The sequence below is a fragment of the Austrofundulus limnaeus genome, unplaced genomic scaffold, assembly GCF_001266775.1.
Source record: "Austrofundulus limnaeus strain Quisiro unplaced genomic scaffold, Austrofundulus_limnaeus-1.0 Scaffold145, whole genome shotgun sequence".
Taxonomy (NCBI): Eukaryota; Metazoa; Chordata; class Actinopteri; order Cyprinodontiformes; family Rivulidae; genus Austrofundulus; species Austrofundulus limnaeus.
The window spans coordinates 965,785-978,972 of record NW_013952547.1 but is presented as its reverse complement, the minus strand read 5'-3'; the positions used below and the strand labels follow the sequence as shown (position 1 = coordinate 978,972).

At 41.2% G+C, this 13,188-nt stretch overlaps 2 protein-coding genes across 3 annotated transcripts in view; both read left to right on the top strand.

Moving 5' to 3' along the window:
• The window catches only part of akap10 (A kinase (PRKA) anchor protein 10), a gene marked incomplete in the record, with an annotated part of 16,785 nt that extends 16,031 nt beyond the window's left edge, over nt 1–754 (top strand). The window contains 1 exon segment of the mRNA XM_014016457.1: nt 1–754.
• Nucleotides 755–1,208: 454 nt separating this feature from the next.
• The window catches only part of LOC106523132 (transmembrane protein 211), a 56,447-nt gene continuing 44,467 nt past the window's right edge, over nt 1,209–13,188 (top strand). Inside the window, exon 1 of one of the 2 annotated variants that reach the window (XM_014016454.1) lies at nt 1,209–2,023. In XM_014016454.1, coding sequence (XP_013871908.1) covers nt 1,631–2,023 — 393 coding nt within the window. In that variant the 5' untranslated portion in view covers nt 1,209–1,630. The remainder of the gene's footprint in view (nt 2,024–13,188) is intronic. The other variant, XM_014016455.1, reaches the window with a different exon arrangement.

The window sequence follows — 13,188 nt, the reverse complement described above, 5'->3', positions numbered from 1 at the left end:
AACTTTTGGTACCATGTACCTCTAATGTTTTCTGACATGTACGTGTTCTTGATCTATAATATATTTAAAAATGTGTTTGATTTAAAAACAGTTATTACAAAATGCTGTGTTTCTTCATTTTCATTTTATCTGGGATGCTCCACCTGTATTTGTGCTCTACAGTTACAGTTTTCATTTAATGCAGTCTGTAGTGTTTTTGATACAAAATACATTGTGTTTAAATTAAATATGTTTTTACATAATGGTAAAAATAGAAGAAATGAAGAACCCTGGGCCAACTGAGGAAGATMGGTTGTTATTATTATAACCACGAGGGGGCAGTGTTGATTATGTTGCTACACCAGAAAAAAAAAGTATTGATAAAAGCATACTTCTCAAATTTTACCTTATTGTTTTACCTACTGTTTTACCAGGCCTAGAAAAATTCATGATTTGCAAAATTCATACCAAAGTACAGCTTTAATACAGCTTATTCTATTTTTCCTAAGTGTTTTCTCCAAGTATATGGGTTTCATTTTAGTTTAATAAAGATGTGTACGTTTTCTTGAGGATGGAATTACAAAATGCTTCACAGGAGTGGATATATTAAGTTTATTCTTAGTGCTACTTTTAACATGATGCCATTGAACGCATCAGTTACCTCCACGTGCAGCGGTGACGCCCACATTTGTTCAGTAACTACTCTTATGCATTTGTTTATTGCTAATWTTCACCGGAAATGCTATGGAATTAAATTTTTTTTGTTTGTGTAGTATTATGTGTCATGRGGAAGCTGTGTTTTAGTATTTTGCAAATATATTAGCAAAGTAGTTAAAAGGWACCTGCTGCAAAGTCAATTTCAATTAGCAAAATACCGGAAATGTGATATTTCCCTTCAAAATAAAAGCTAAATCTGATCAATGGAACACCAGGCGGGACCGCTTTATAATTTTAATATTTAAATGAAAGCTGCTGGTATTGCAGTATTTTATGTTTCACTAAATTCACAATACGTAGTATATGTGTACCTTTTTGTGTCTGCAAAAACACTATCAGTGCCAAACCATTTTCCACATTCAACCAAGGGAAGAAAATAACTTTTTGCATCTTGTTTTTGTGTTAAAACCCGCAGCTACTCATAAATATGAAGTGCTGCAATTTGTCAGTCGAGGTTTTACTTTGAAAATCTCTTCCATGTGTTTGTCAGCCTGCTCCAGCTTGACAGGAGGGCTTGTGACAGCGAAGCGCAGACTGGAGTCAAACTCTGCTGTCGGTGCTGAAGAGGAGGAGACATCCCGCGGGGCTCTGGTTCCAGTATCAGATCCAGCATTTATTCTGGTTTCTTATTTGGGRTTTTATTATATCTGTTCCTTCACGTTCGCTTCTGTGACAACTGCGCGTCCAGTTTATTTTTTTATTTTTGGGTGTGGAAAACATCCCGACTGTCTCACTGGGATCAGCCTGAGCGCGTACCGTGTCCTCTCTCCGGGCTGTGACTGGTTAGGTTCCCTCTCAGACCAGATGTTCCGGGGACCTGGACTCACACAGCTGCAGCTGCAGATGCGCTCTGACCGGATCCCGGCCCTCGGCTCATGTAGTGCTGGGCAGGAGGCTGAAGTTGAAGTCGCGCACCTGAGGGCGTGAGCTCCAAATGCATTCGCRCCTCCTGAGCCGGGAAAAGAAAGAAGAAGCAGAAGAAGAAGAAYACGGGTTCGGGATCGATCTTCTCGGTCTGTCTCCGGGCTTTCTGCCCCAGGCTGCCATCACCATGTTCAGCTGTGTGGGCTGCTTCTGGGTGCTCCTGTCCTCCGTGCTGGTCGCCGTCTGCAGTTTCAGCTTCATATCCCCTGCCTGGATTGTGAAGGACCAGCTGAGGACCAGCCAGCAGCAGCATCARCACCATCATCATCCTCACACCGACAGCAAGGACTCGGTCAGCTTCGGCTTGCTGTGGCACTGCTCGGAGTCTCTGGATCACATGTACCGGTGCTACACCTTCGGGGGTCTGGGCAAATTTGCTGAGATCCCTTCCAGTTCCTGGCAGGTAGGAGCACACACACACACTCTCACACACACACACACACACACATGGCAGGATGCAGGGCAAAGTATGAACATGTTAAAATGAAAACAGCTGATAATAAAAAAATATGACTTAATTTAAACTAAGAAAGATGATGTGATAAAAAATCCAGGTTTCAATGATCCMTCCTACAGATTTCAGTGAGAAGGTGACCTGACAGCGCTCACCAGGATGTGCCACAGTCCACTGAGCCACTTTGGGGYTATGAAAGGAAGTCTTTCAGTCATTTCAGGCAGCAGATATAAATCATTGATCATGCAGAGTGGGGAAGCCCAACATGCAGCTCAGACACTAATCCAAGCTGTGGATGTGGCACCAGGCTGCAGTCAAGTCACTTTCCTCCCATCTGCAGGTGAAAGGTGTAAAATAAGCATTCTTACAGATGGGATGGTCAAATTGTTTCCTTTTTGACATACGGCTTTAACTTTAAGACTAGTTTGGGACGTGTCTTCCTAAAGGATGTCAAAAACCCTGCAGGGTCACGGCCCCYACTCATTTTGGGATAATGCTGTTACCAACTCCAGGTTGTTTCTGCCCATCTTACCCCCCCTTCACCTTCACCACTACTACAAATCAGCAGCATGCCAGCCATCTCTGGCGTTATGATTTATGCATGAAGGTGAAATTAGCATTTCAAAGAGTGCTGTTAACATGTGCTGTTGGTGAGCATATAGCACAAACATCTACAAATAGGAATGGACGAATGCCACTCAGCTTCAATTTACAGGTGTTTTTATTTAGATTGTTCTGCTGCTGCAAAGACTAATTACAACCTGTTGGTTTTTATATCTTATTAGCCAAAACTGCTCTGATGTGACATGCATGGGATGTCAGCTAAGTGAAGAAGGTGACCTAAGATATCTGGTACCAGCAGACTCTTTTAGGATGTTTGTTTTATGGCTTTAGTCACGAAAAAAGGATTTGACTCTAGAATAATTGGTTTCACATAAGAGTTCGTTTAGATCAGGTCCTGTTGTTGCAAAACAACCCCAGATCATCAACTCTCCACCGCCATGCCTTAAACTTGGTGTGAGGCGTTTCTGTGCCGTACTTTATAAATAGTACTAGGCATAGCTGACCAAAATGTTTGCCAAGTCATAATCCACTAAAAACATAGCGTCACGACTCGCTAAACAAATAAAGTAATAGAGGAAGTTAATGCAAACAGGCTGTTAGCAGACTTAAAGTGACCTAATAGCAGAAGCTAATTGGTTTGTTAACTTCAACAGCGTATTAGGACCATAGATAGAGAAAATAAAGAGTAAATCTCTGCCAAATTCAGACATAAAAAAGATGTTCTCTAAGCTCCAAAAGCCGCAACTCTGCTAGATAAACACTTAATTTTAGATATTTAAATATCTTCTAACCATGTCCCCTTTTTTTCTTGAAAACTTCCAAAATTAATCTAAAAATCTAGTTTATAATCAACCTTCCCCCCCACCAAAAAAACCCCAGAAAAAAACATCTTATTCTTGCTTTCATATTTTTTTTATTTCAACCCTTCCAGATGAGCAGCATGAGGATTGTTGAGTCTGCGGCATAGATGTTAGTTTTCCACTTTCTCTGAGCATTGCATGGTCTGACCTCGGGGTGATCAGGCCAAAATGTTCAGTCTTGTCTTGTTTTCTATTTGTGAATTAAAGTCCTCTCTGCAGAACGGTGAACTACAAATATACAACAGCCTGAAAACCCTTTAGATTGATGGGTTCTAATAAAATCCTCTCCAAGAACTCCTTGAACTTTTTGGCTCAGTTTTRACTGATAAGATGAGTGTGATTTTATTCACCCGAGCTTTAATTATTGATTTTTTAAATCATTATATATWTTTTTTGAAGCTTAATATATGAACTTTCAACATAAATTCATAGAGGGTTTATTATATTTTCACAGAGACTGCATATTAACTAATTAATCTAATGAGACAACAATTGTGCAATATTTTCCATCCTATCCCAGTGTTGTGTTGTGGGCTCTGCTGTGGACCTGTGTCAGTCTATCAGCATAATCAATGCTGTTTTCATCACTCAATGATTTTCATGTTCTGCCTGATTGGTGTTTATTAATTAACCACTTAACGTCCTTTGCTGGAGTTCGGCTTAATATCCTGTTTAAGGCCCATTTGGCTAAAATCGGGGGTCAGTTAATCATTTAGCTCCGTGTCAGTTTGTTAATTAGTCCCCTCCCCGTTACGAGCTCCTTGCTGAGTGTGTTAGTGGAGGCTGAGGTTGATGGAGCGGCTCTTCGGCGCCTTGCGACTCCTGTTATTACGCCAGCGAACGCGGTGCACGCGATCCCGATCCCACAGCCATTAATAAAGGTGAAGGGCCCATTAAGTTTTCATCAGGGCCTTTTTATTACCCCGCCACTCCTCGCTGATGGGTTTGTTGATGCCTTCCGCTTCCAGCACGTCAACAACTGCACAGAAACACAAGAACGAGCAGGTTGTGAGGTCTGTGCTGGGAGCAGCAACACCGGGCCCAATCGTGTGTCCGATACGGTGCATTGGAAACAAACACCTTTCACTGTTTCCTCCATCAGAGTGGAAAGTTAAAGTCCTGGAGGAATGAAAAGTCAGGCTGAGTCCTGTAGATTTGTAAATTTGTGAAGGAAGACAAGCCTCCCTGTGAGGCTGCCCTACTTCTGCTGCACGTTTCTTTCCTGTTGTCACTCCATGTTGTCAAAAGRTTTTGCTTTGGAGAGCTCTGTAAGCTCCATGGCTGCAGGCCCAACGTCTCACACACACAGTTCTTCTATCCTCATGGGGACTTTGCATTGACTTTCATTCATTTACCGGTCTTACCTGACCTACCAATGGTGTTTCCCTCAAAGAGCACCGAGCTTCTGTCCTCATAAGMAACAGTGGGTCCTCACCAGGCTGCGTGTACTGGGAAGATGGTCAAGAATCGTCCCCAGCAGGTAGCAAAAACATGTACACACACGCATGGAGCATACTAAGGTGACAAACACAGGTGAGTTTAGGCTCTGTTTCATTTTACATTGTCACAAACAGTGGTGAGTTGTTATAGCACCCAAAGGAATCAGGACCAGAACAAAGAACTGTAAAACAAAAACTGCATAAAACACAATAAAACAGCAGGATGAGAACTGTGACTGTGGGAAAACCAGGTGTAAATTACACAGCACATGATTTACTTTAGAAGTCTAAACTCTGACGTTAACCCATTTGAACCTCTGTGAGATCAGCTTGAGCTTTCTGTTTGTTCCAGAGTGACCAGACTTGTGACAAATACTGGTTAAAGAATGGGATGCCGTCCTACTGCAGTAACCAGGCTGGTTATCACCATCAAGGGGTGTTGTGGCTGTGTATGGTTCTTCCACATGCGAATGAGGCTCCTGTTTGTTAAATACATTTGCCAACATGGCTTGTTTTTTCAAAACTCAATAATTTAATTCAAATAATAACACCAGACAAGGATATAGCAGAATAGGGTTTTTAGCATCGGCAGAGAGGATTTAGTAAGTTTTTACGAGTAAAATTCACAAATTAAATCAATACATTTTCCTAACAAATGTAGCGTCATTGAAGGGGAAATCAACAAGAGCCTTTTCCATGGGTCTCCAAGGATTATTGCTTATGCATTGTTGCACTAAATAAATACTTAAACACAAAATTATTTACATTTTGTGCTTCATTTATGTTTAGATGAACCAGCTGACAAGCAACAACTCTAGCAGGAGTTGAAGCTAATGAAAGACTTTGACCTCTACAAAGATGTGCACGTGAAGAGATGACCAAATGTTTGTAATCCCAGGTTTCTTCCAGTTAAAAGGGAGTTTTTCCTTTCTATTGTTAGCAATCCTCAGGATGGGAGATTGTCACTGAGTGAAGAATTGATGCTCTTTTGATAGATAATTTCTCCTAGTAGGTACTTTATAATGTGTACAGCGCCCTGAGATAACAAACTGAATTAAATAATATGGTCTTCAACCCGTTCACAATCAACAAACTCAAGGTGTACACAAGTTTACTTAGTTGATTTTTCTCATATATTATTAAAAAAACGAGTGACACAATAGTAAATCATGAAAATGCAATATTGTTGCTGAGTGGAGCGATGTGATTGGTTGTTATAAGCCAACTTTTGTCTTTTTCCTGACACAGCYCTCTCTATGATGGTTAGCTTTTTGGCTGCTGTTATCAGATTAAGCATTAGGGCTTCTTTCTGATTGCCAAATACATTAATGTGCAGTTTGTGTCTGATTTTTTGCAGTGTGCTGAGATCCTGACACCAAACATTTTGCTTGTGGTTTAATTTGGTTTGGATGCTACATTTTAATTAATCATTACAAACTGATTTGGGACKAAAAGGTTATTAGAAATTACACGTTCCAAGTGTCTTTTTTTCCCACAGAAATGCAGATCTCTGCTTGTTTCTTCTGCTTCTTCTCCATCAGAGCTTTCATAGTGCGGTGGTTGTGTGTAATTCCGTTCGATCGTGCATGTGTAGAAGAAGTGTGTGTGTGTGTGTGTGCTGCAGGGGCGGTTGCCAGGTTGGACGTGTCACTTGGAGGAGGTGTGCTGTGAGCTGCTGTTGGGTATAAAGTGTGAAGGAGGACGAGTGAACCTGCCAGAGAACATTTTCACCTTAACCTGTTAACAGCTTACACGCCTCCAGCTGCTTCACGGGACTAAACGCTGGAGCTGGATTAGTCTGGCCCCTGCGGTTGCCAGAAAACAGTCTCTCATACACAGTGTTGCATCTGGGCACCTTTGGACACCACTGCATGCAGCCCACTACGAGGGGCCGTCTTGTAGCCCAAACGAGTGGTGGCCAAACTCCAGGAGCACTGACTGGCAAGCATTCGAGTCGGTCCTCATCTTTTTGCCTGTTTGTGAAGAAAATGGCAGCGTGTCAAAGCAGAGGCTCCTGAGGCTGCGGGAGAGAAAAGACGTGACGGTCTTCAGCTGAAATCCTTTGACACACGAGGCAAAACCGTCGGCCCCTGTCGTCTCCCCCTTGCATGCCAAGAAGATGAATCGTAGGCGTTGCTGGGGATGTTTCARCCTGCCTAATTGCCAGCTACCTATGAAGAACACTTACTGGTGCAGAAACCATGCTAGARGCTCATTTCATCACTCAGTGAGCCAGAACTACTCTTAAGTAGGTAGATAACTCATTTATTGAAATTCACTTATGAGTCGCGTGTCTGGCTGCTGCACAGCTTTTGTGTTTGGCGTCCATCGGTAATGTCAATATGAAGAGAGGATTAGACTGTGGAAYAATGTTGGGTTGTTTGTCTGGGTGTAACTTTATACAACAATCCATTTAAGACTGGAACTTTTTAAAGGGCGCAATGTTGCTTTTGGCAAGAGCATGTTTTTTTATGTACTACACAACAAAAAACAGGAGTCTGCTTCCAAAATATGTTTGCTGATTCTGTCACTCGAATGTGATTGGATATTTCAAACGTATTCTAGCCGAGATGGACCAGATGTGATCCCAGTCCACCCCTGTCCGTGTCTATGTGATAAGCAGAAAGTAACTGGGAGTGTGCAGCCTGCAGGAAAACCCTAGTTTAGATAAATTAATGGGTAATTATCTGTTATTATGTTTCAGTAAGTTGAGTTCATCTGCCCTGAAGCACAGAAGAAGAGGCAGTAGCAGAGGAAGCTACAGTTTCCTGTGGACTACACATATAAGCTTTCTAGACAAGATTTGGATTTTATTTAATTACTCACAATGCCTGCCTCGGTCATATTTTATCCCTGTCCAGCTGTTTTATGCTAAAAAAAAAAAACGTCTGCAGGCTCACGACACACAGCCAGACTGAGACAAAGTTAACTTGTCCTCTGCTTTGCAACAAAACCAAAGCTGTAGTAAAAATCTGATGAACTGATTAATGTGATTTGTGGATTACTGAGACAACTGTGTTACAGTTTTCTATGATTGCTTCAGCACAATAAAAAATAAACAGCTCCTTTTAAAAGAAAAGAAAAAAAAACTTCACACAATTTGCATAATCATACACTCAATTTGCAGAAAACCCCATAGACTTGTGAAAATGTGTGTTAGTGTATMAGCAAATATTAAAAACCTGATAGAATTGGCTATACAGTAGTTTGCCCAGGTTGTATGGGATAAATCTTGAGCCAGCAGGAATTGAATTTGAATTTCTGAATTTGAAATTGAATGCATTGGTTTGAAAATGAATTTTACTAAATTGAAACTGAATTTAAAGTTTAGAATTTGAATTAATCAGCTTTGAAACTGTATTTTGGTCTATTAAAAATTCCATTTGTCTTCTTTCACTTTTAGTTCCATAATTCAATTTCACTTCTAAAATTCAGATTTTTGTGCCACAGATTTTTTGAAATAAGAAAAAATTTAGTCAAATTAAGTATTTTAAGGATCTTACCAAGTAAAATTTTCTTACTCCATTGGAAGAAATGTTTCACTTAATTTGAGTCAAAATTTCAGACTAACAAGACAAATAATCTTACACTTTCTGAAAACAAGATTATTATTCTTACACAATCAGTTCTTGTTTAGTAAATCAGTCTCAAAACAAGATCAAAAAGACTTTTTGGCTCGATATAAGATTTTAAAACTTGGTTAAGTGGACATTTTTGCAGTGTGTAGTCACTCTCTCTACCTTTTTTCCTTTAATGCTAATGGGGAGCCTCTGTGGTGAGATCCATTTGTGTGAAAGTGCGTCTGGCTGTTATAAATGATGGAGTCTAATGCASCCCCTCCCACCCCTACAGGGAATCCATTGCTCTCCCCCTCCATTGAACAAAAAGTCGACTTGTCTCACCAAAATACCCTCCTCTTTCCCAACAYCCTCATTCTGTTTAGAGGCTCTTGTGCAGCACGTTCTGCACACGAGTATGATCAGACTCCTCAAAGTGAAGTGTGCTGTGCTCGGACAATCACACACTGCTTTCAGGCAGGGGGGGAGAAAAAAGGGTGATCAAAAGAGACATTGATGTGATGAACAGTGGCTGTCCGTGGCAGCGTTGACGTGGTAATTGAGGGTTCAAGGCGGGATGGCTAAAGGAATCCTCTTAGTTGGTACCCTGATAAATAGCCTCATGCTCAAGCAAGTCCACTCTAAAACAGCGCTTCAGCAAATCGCTCCACCACACAAAGACGCCATCAACGGCATCGCTGTATTCCAGTGATAAGCTTCCRGATGTTCTCCGGTTCTTTCTGCTCCGTCCTGAACTGGAGCTCGGCCGTGTGTTCCCTGCACAAAGAAATGAGCAAAGAGTGGAGGTCAAGAGTCAGGTTTTACCCGCCGTCTTCTTGTCGGGGTTGTTTGTGAGGTGGTCGCCTCGGAGCGGAGCTGCATTTTATCTCTGTCCCGCCTGGAAAAGCAAACAGCTGCTGCTTTATGAGGCCAACTCTGCCTCGGCCTGCAGGCCGCCAGATCAAATATAAATTCGCCGTGTTGTGGCTGCCTGCTCACCTTGAGGTACGCCAGGCACATAAATAGTCAAAAAATAAAAATAAAGCCGGCGAGGKGTCAGAGGCAGAGATGGATGAGTGGTCATTTGACAGTAGGTCTTCCGTGAAATGCGGCGCAGTGACTTATTATCATACGGCGCATGTTTACTCCAAGGCCATCGTTTGGCTGGCGACAGAAAATAACGGCAGYSCGTGTGAATACAGAAGCGTGTTTAYCAGTGATAGGATGAATGTCTCATTGGAGTTGCATCTCGATTGTCATTTTTATTCGCTCCAGAGTCATGCGGCGCCGCCTCTCTGCTTTGAACAAAAGAATCCAAACTCCTGCAACATTTATGGTTATATAATGCAAATAGATTGCAATATCTGTTAGACAGTATAATGGTTTTGAGGTAGAGAATATAACAACATGCTGATGTGTCAGGCTGTTATTTATCTTTTCTATCAAACTGAGGCAGACTGTGTTGTTGTCAACTTCTGATAAGAGCTTTGTGTAGATTTTGTCAATAATCTGTTTGGTTGTCTGTGGAAAGCACTTAAAGGATTGTATCATGGGTTCCGCATGAATCTTCTCACCAACGAGAAATCGAACATTTTTAAAGATGAGTTTATCTATATTTTTTTACTGGTTGTATTTATGGGGAAACCAAGTTTCCAAAAGCTAAAATCACTTGAATGTTTTAGAAGTTTAAATTTTCTCCTTTTTCCAAATAATCAGCTGACATATTGCCTATTCTTGTTTTTTGCCAGTGTTCAGCACTTTACACCTACTTTGCCTTCTTTCACTCCTCATAAATACATTTATTACTTCATAGTACAACCAAACTCCCTGCAAAGCTTCTTTTATAAATATGCTTTCCTGCCTTTTCTTGCCAGTCAGGGGATGAATCCTAAAGAAAAACAACAACAACAACCATGTCTGATAAAATCATCGTCAGCAACTGTTTGGTAACTTTTCRGATATTATCACAAGGAGTCTATTTATATGTGGCTTCACTTCTGAAATCTAACAGATGGGATGAGTCAAAGAATGATTGATTGAGGTGAAAAAAAGAAACCAAATAGGAACATTTTCATACAGTATCTATGCCAAAATATTCAGCCCTTATTTTTGTACATTTTTCTTCCAAGAAYCCAGATTTAGTTAAAAAGAAAATAAGTAGGTCCTCTGGATGGGTTCTTCTTTAGTGTAATGTTTCGTCTCTCCTCCAAGAGTCTTCTTCAGTCTGATGAGTTTCAGGTGAACTCAGCCTTAAAAGCACTGCCTCCACCTGGACAAACAGGTTAGTCATATGCAAAAGAGGGCCATTGTTTAACAATAGGCTTGATTAGTTCTATTGTTCATAGAGGGTCATGTGGCCCATCACCTGAATTATTGGTTTGGATGCTGTGGTTCTTAGGTGTCGTGTCATGTGTATGTAGTGCATTTTTCCTCTTTGTGTTGGTATCATTGGGGCCCTGATTCACAGCTGTTGCTCACAGGGGGCGGAGTCATACTTAAAATAGCAGCGTTGTAGGAGGAGGACAACTGGACACGAAGGCCTCCACCTCTGTTTAATGGTGGACGGTTTTTCTTCACAAAGATGGCTTCCTTTACTCCTCTCTCAAACCAACGTTCCTCTCTATCAAGGATGAGAAGATCTTCATCCCTGGAAGTGTGACCGCTGGCCTGTAGATGAGTGTAAACTGCAGAGTCCTGACCTGATGATGTAGCTCGTCTGTGCTGGCTCATTCTTTTGAACAGTGGCTGTTTTGTTTCCCCAATGTATGACTGAGAGAGACGAAACGTTTCACTAAAGAAGAACCCATCCAGAGGACCTACTTATTTTTTCTTTTTGATTTTTTTCTACCAGGATTACTGAGATGCATCAGGATAAGCCAAATTTAGGCTTCATGATGTAGCTTGCTGGTTAGCACCGTCACAGCAAGAAGGTCCTGTTTTTGAGTCAGGGGTCTTTCTGTGTGGAGCATTTTCTCCCCATACATGTAGTTTTCTCCGGGTACTGCTCTTTCCTGCCAACGCCTAAGACATGCATGTTAGCCTGGACTCTAAATTCTCTTTAGATGTGAGTGAGTSTGAATGGTTGTTCACATTCATGCGACCTTGTAAGTCTGGCGACTTGTKTACCCCATCTTTTGCTCAATGACCAAACGGTGCCAGCGATTCCTGAGCCTCAACAGGATCAAGCTGTAGAGAAAATGAATGGATGAAGCTGGACTTTCTTGTCTTTTAAAGTAGTCTTAAAAGTTTATTAGGCTTTCTCAACATCTTTCATAGTTTTTATTTATTTTTTAGCTTGATTGYTTTTTCCACTTTATTTCAGTCCAAAGACTTTTCAGAGAAATGTCAACGTTAAGAGGCTGAACACTGAGAGCATGCTTTTAAATCCATCTTCTTCACATTTAAATCATTCAGGCCCCTCTTTCACCCTTTTTCTCAGGTGTGTCTCAGATCAACTCCTTTTGGTGCTGTCTCTTGAAATGCATTTGAGGCTCTTCACACCCCGCCCCCCTGCAGGTCTCACTATTATCATGGCACCTCGTTCAGCCATTTTTGTCATTTGATAGCAGAGATATGACACAGACTTAGAGGTCTGTCAAATGTTTTTTTTRTTCAGTTAAATCTACAAAATAAACCAAAGTAACAAATTGGTTCTTCTAGAGCTTTTATCTTGAAGATGGACCGTAAACGATCAGCTGACAGCTGATGCATCCCTCATATCTTTGCTGGATTTTTTCTTCTCAAAGACTTTCAAATGCTGTTCATCTGCTGAAATAAATATTTTTTTTTCTTCATGTGTAGGAACCAGTGGCACAATATGCTGTCATGGTAAGATACAAAAACTTCACAAAGTCTGAAAAGTGTTTTTTTTTTTTCTAAAAGTCATTAAGGCCCACAGTCAGTTTTTAATATAGACTGTTATAGRTGTACACTTCAAGGAAACTGACTAAATACAATGTAGCACATCTYTTCTGCTGTTTTGTCCTCTTAATTTGAATTTTCACAGCTCGCAGCGGCTCTCGAAGGTTTGCACTTTTATTCCGGCGTCCTTGAACACCCGAGCAAGCAGATTAGTATTTTCACTTGTCTCAGGAAAAGTTTTAGCGCTCTGCGAGAGTAATTTTCACTCTGAGATGAGTATAAAGCGACTTCTGCCTGAGTGGAAGGAAATCAATTTCAAAGTCTTAAAGAAGAAGGAGTTTGGTTGTAAAGTTGAGAACAGTGGATTGTGTAATTCATTCACTTCAGCGTCCACAAAACTATGCTGCTACAGCTCGTCACATCAAACGCAAACATACTGTAGGATTCGATGTTGTTAATGTTAGAAAGAGCCTCCTTGAAAATACACCGCTTTTCCACCAGTTTAATTTTAAAGAACYCCAGCTTAAAGAATCTGGGACAATTTTCCGCCAAGCTTTTGGCGTGAGAATTTGGGGGTGGCGAGCGATGACAGGCAGAGGAGAGCAAGAGGTCAGCGCCGCATATGGGAGAGGAGCTGCAAGTGTGGATGAGAAGCTGTCCAGATGATGGATAGAACAGGTGGCTCAGGACGAGACGAGCGGAARGCGTTGATCTGCATTTTATAGGCTTCTCTGTGAAATAGAGAGGAAATCAGTGTGCCTGGGCAGGAGGAGGATTTATGATCTCATCAGCCCTGAAGGATGGATGATCAGTCTCTGTTACTTTTTAAATGT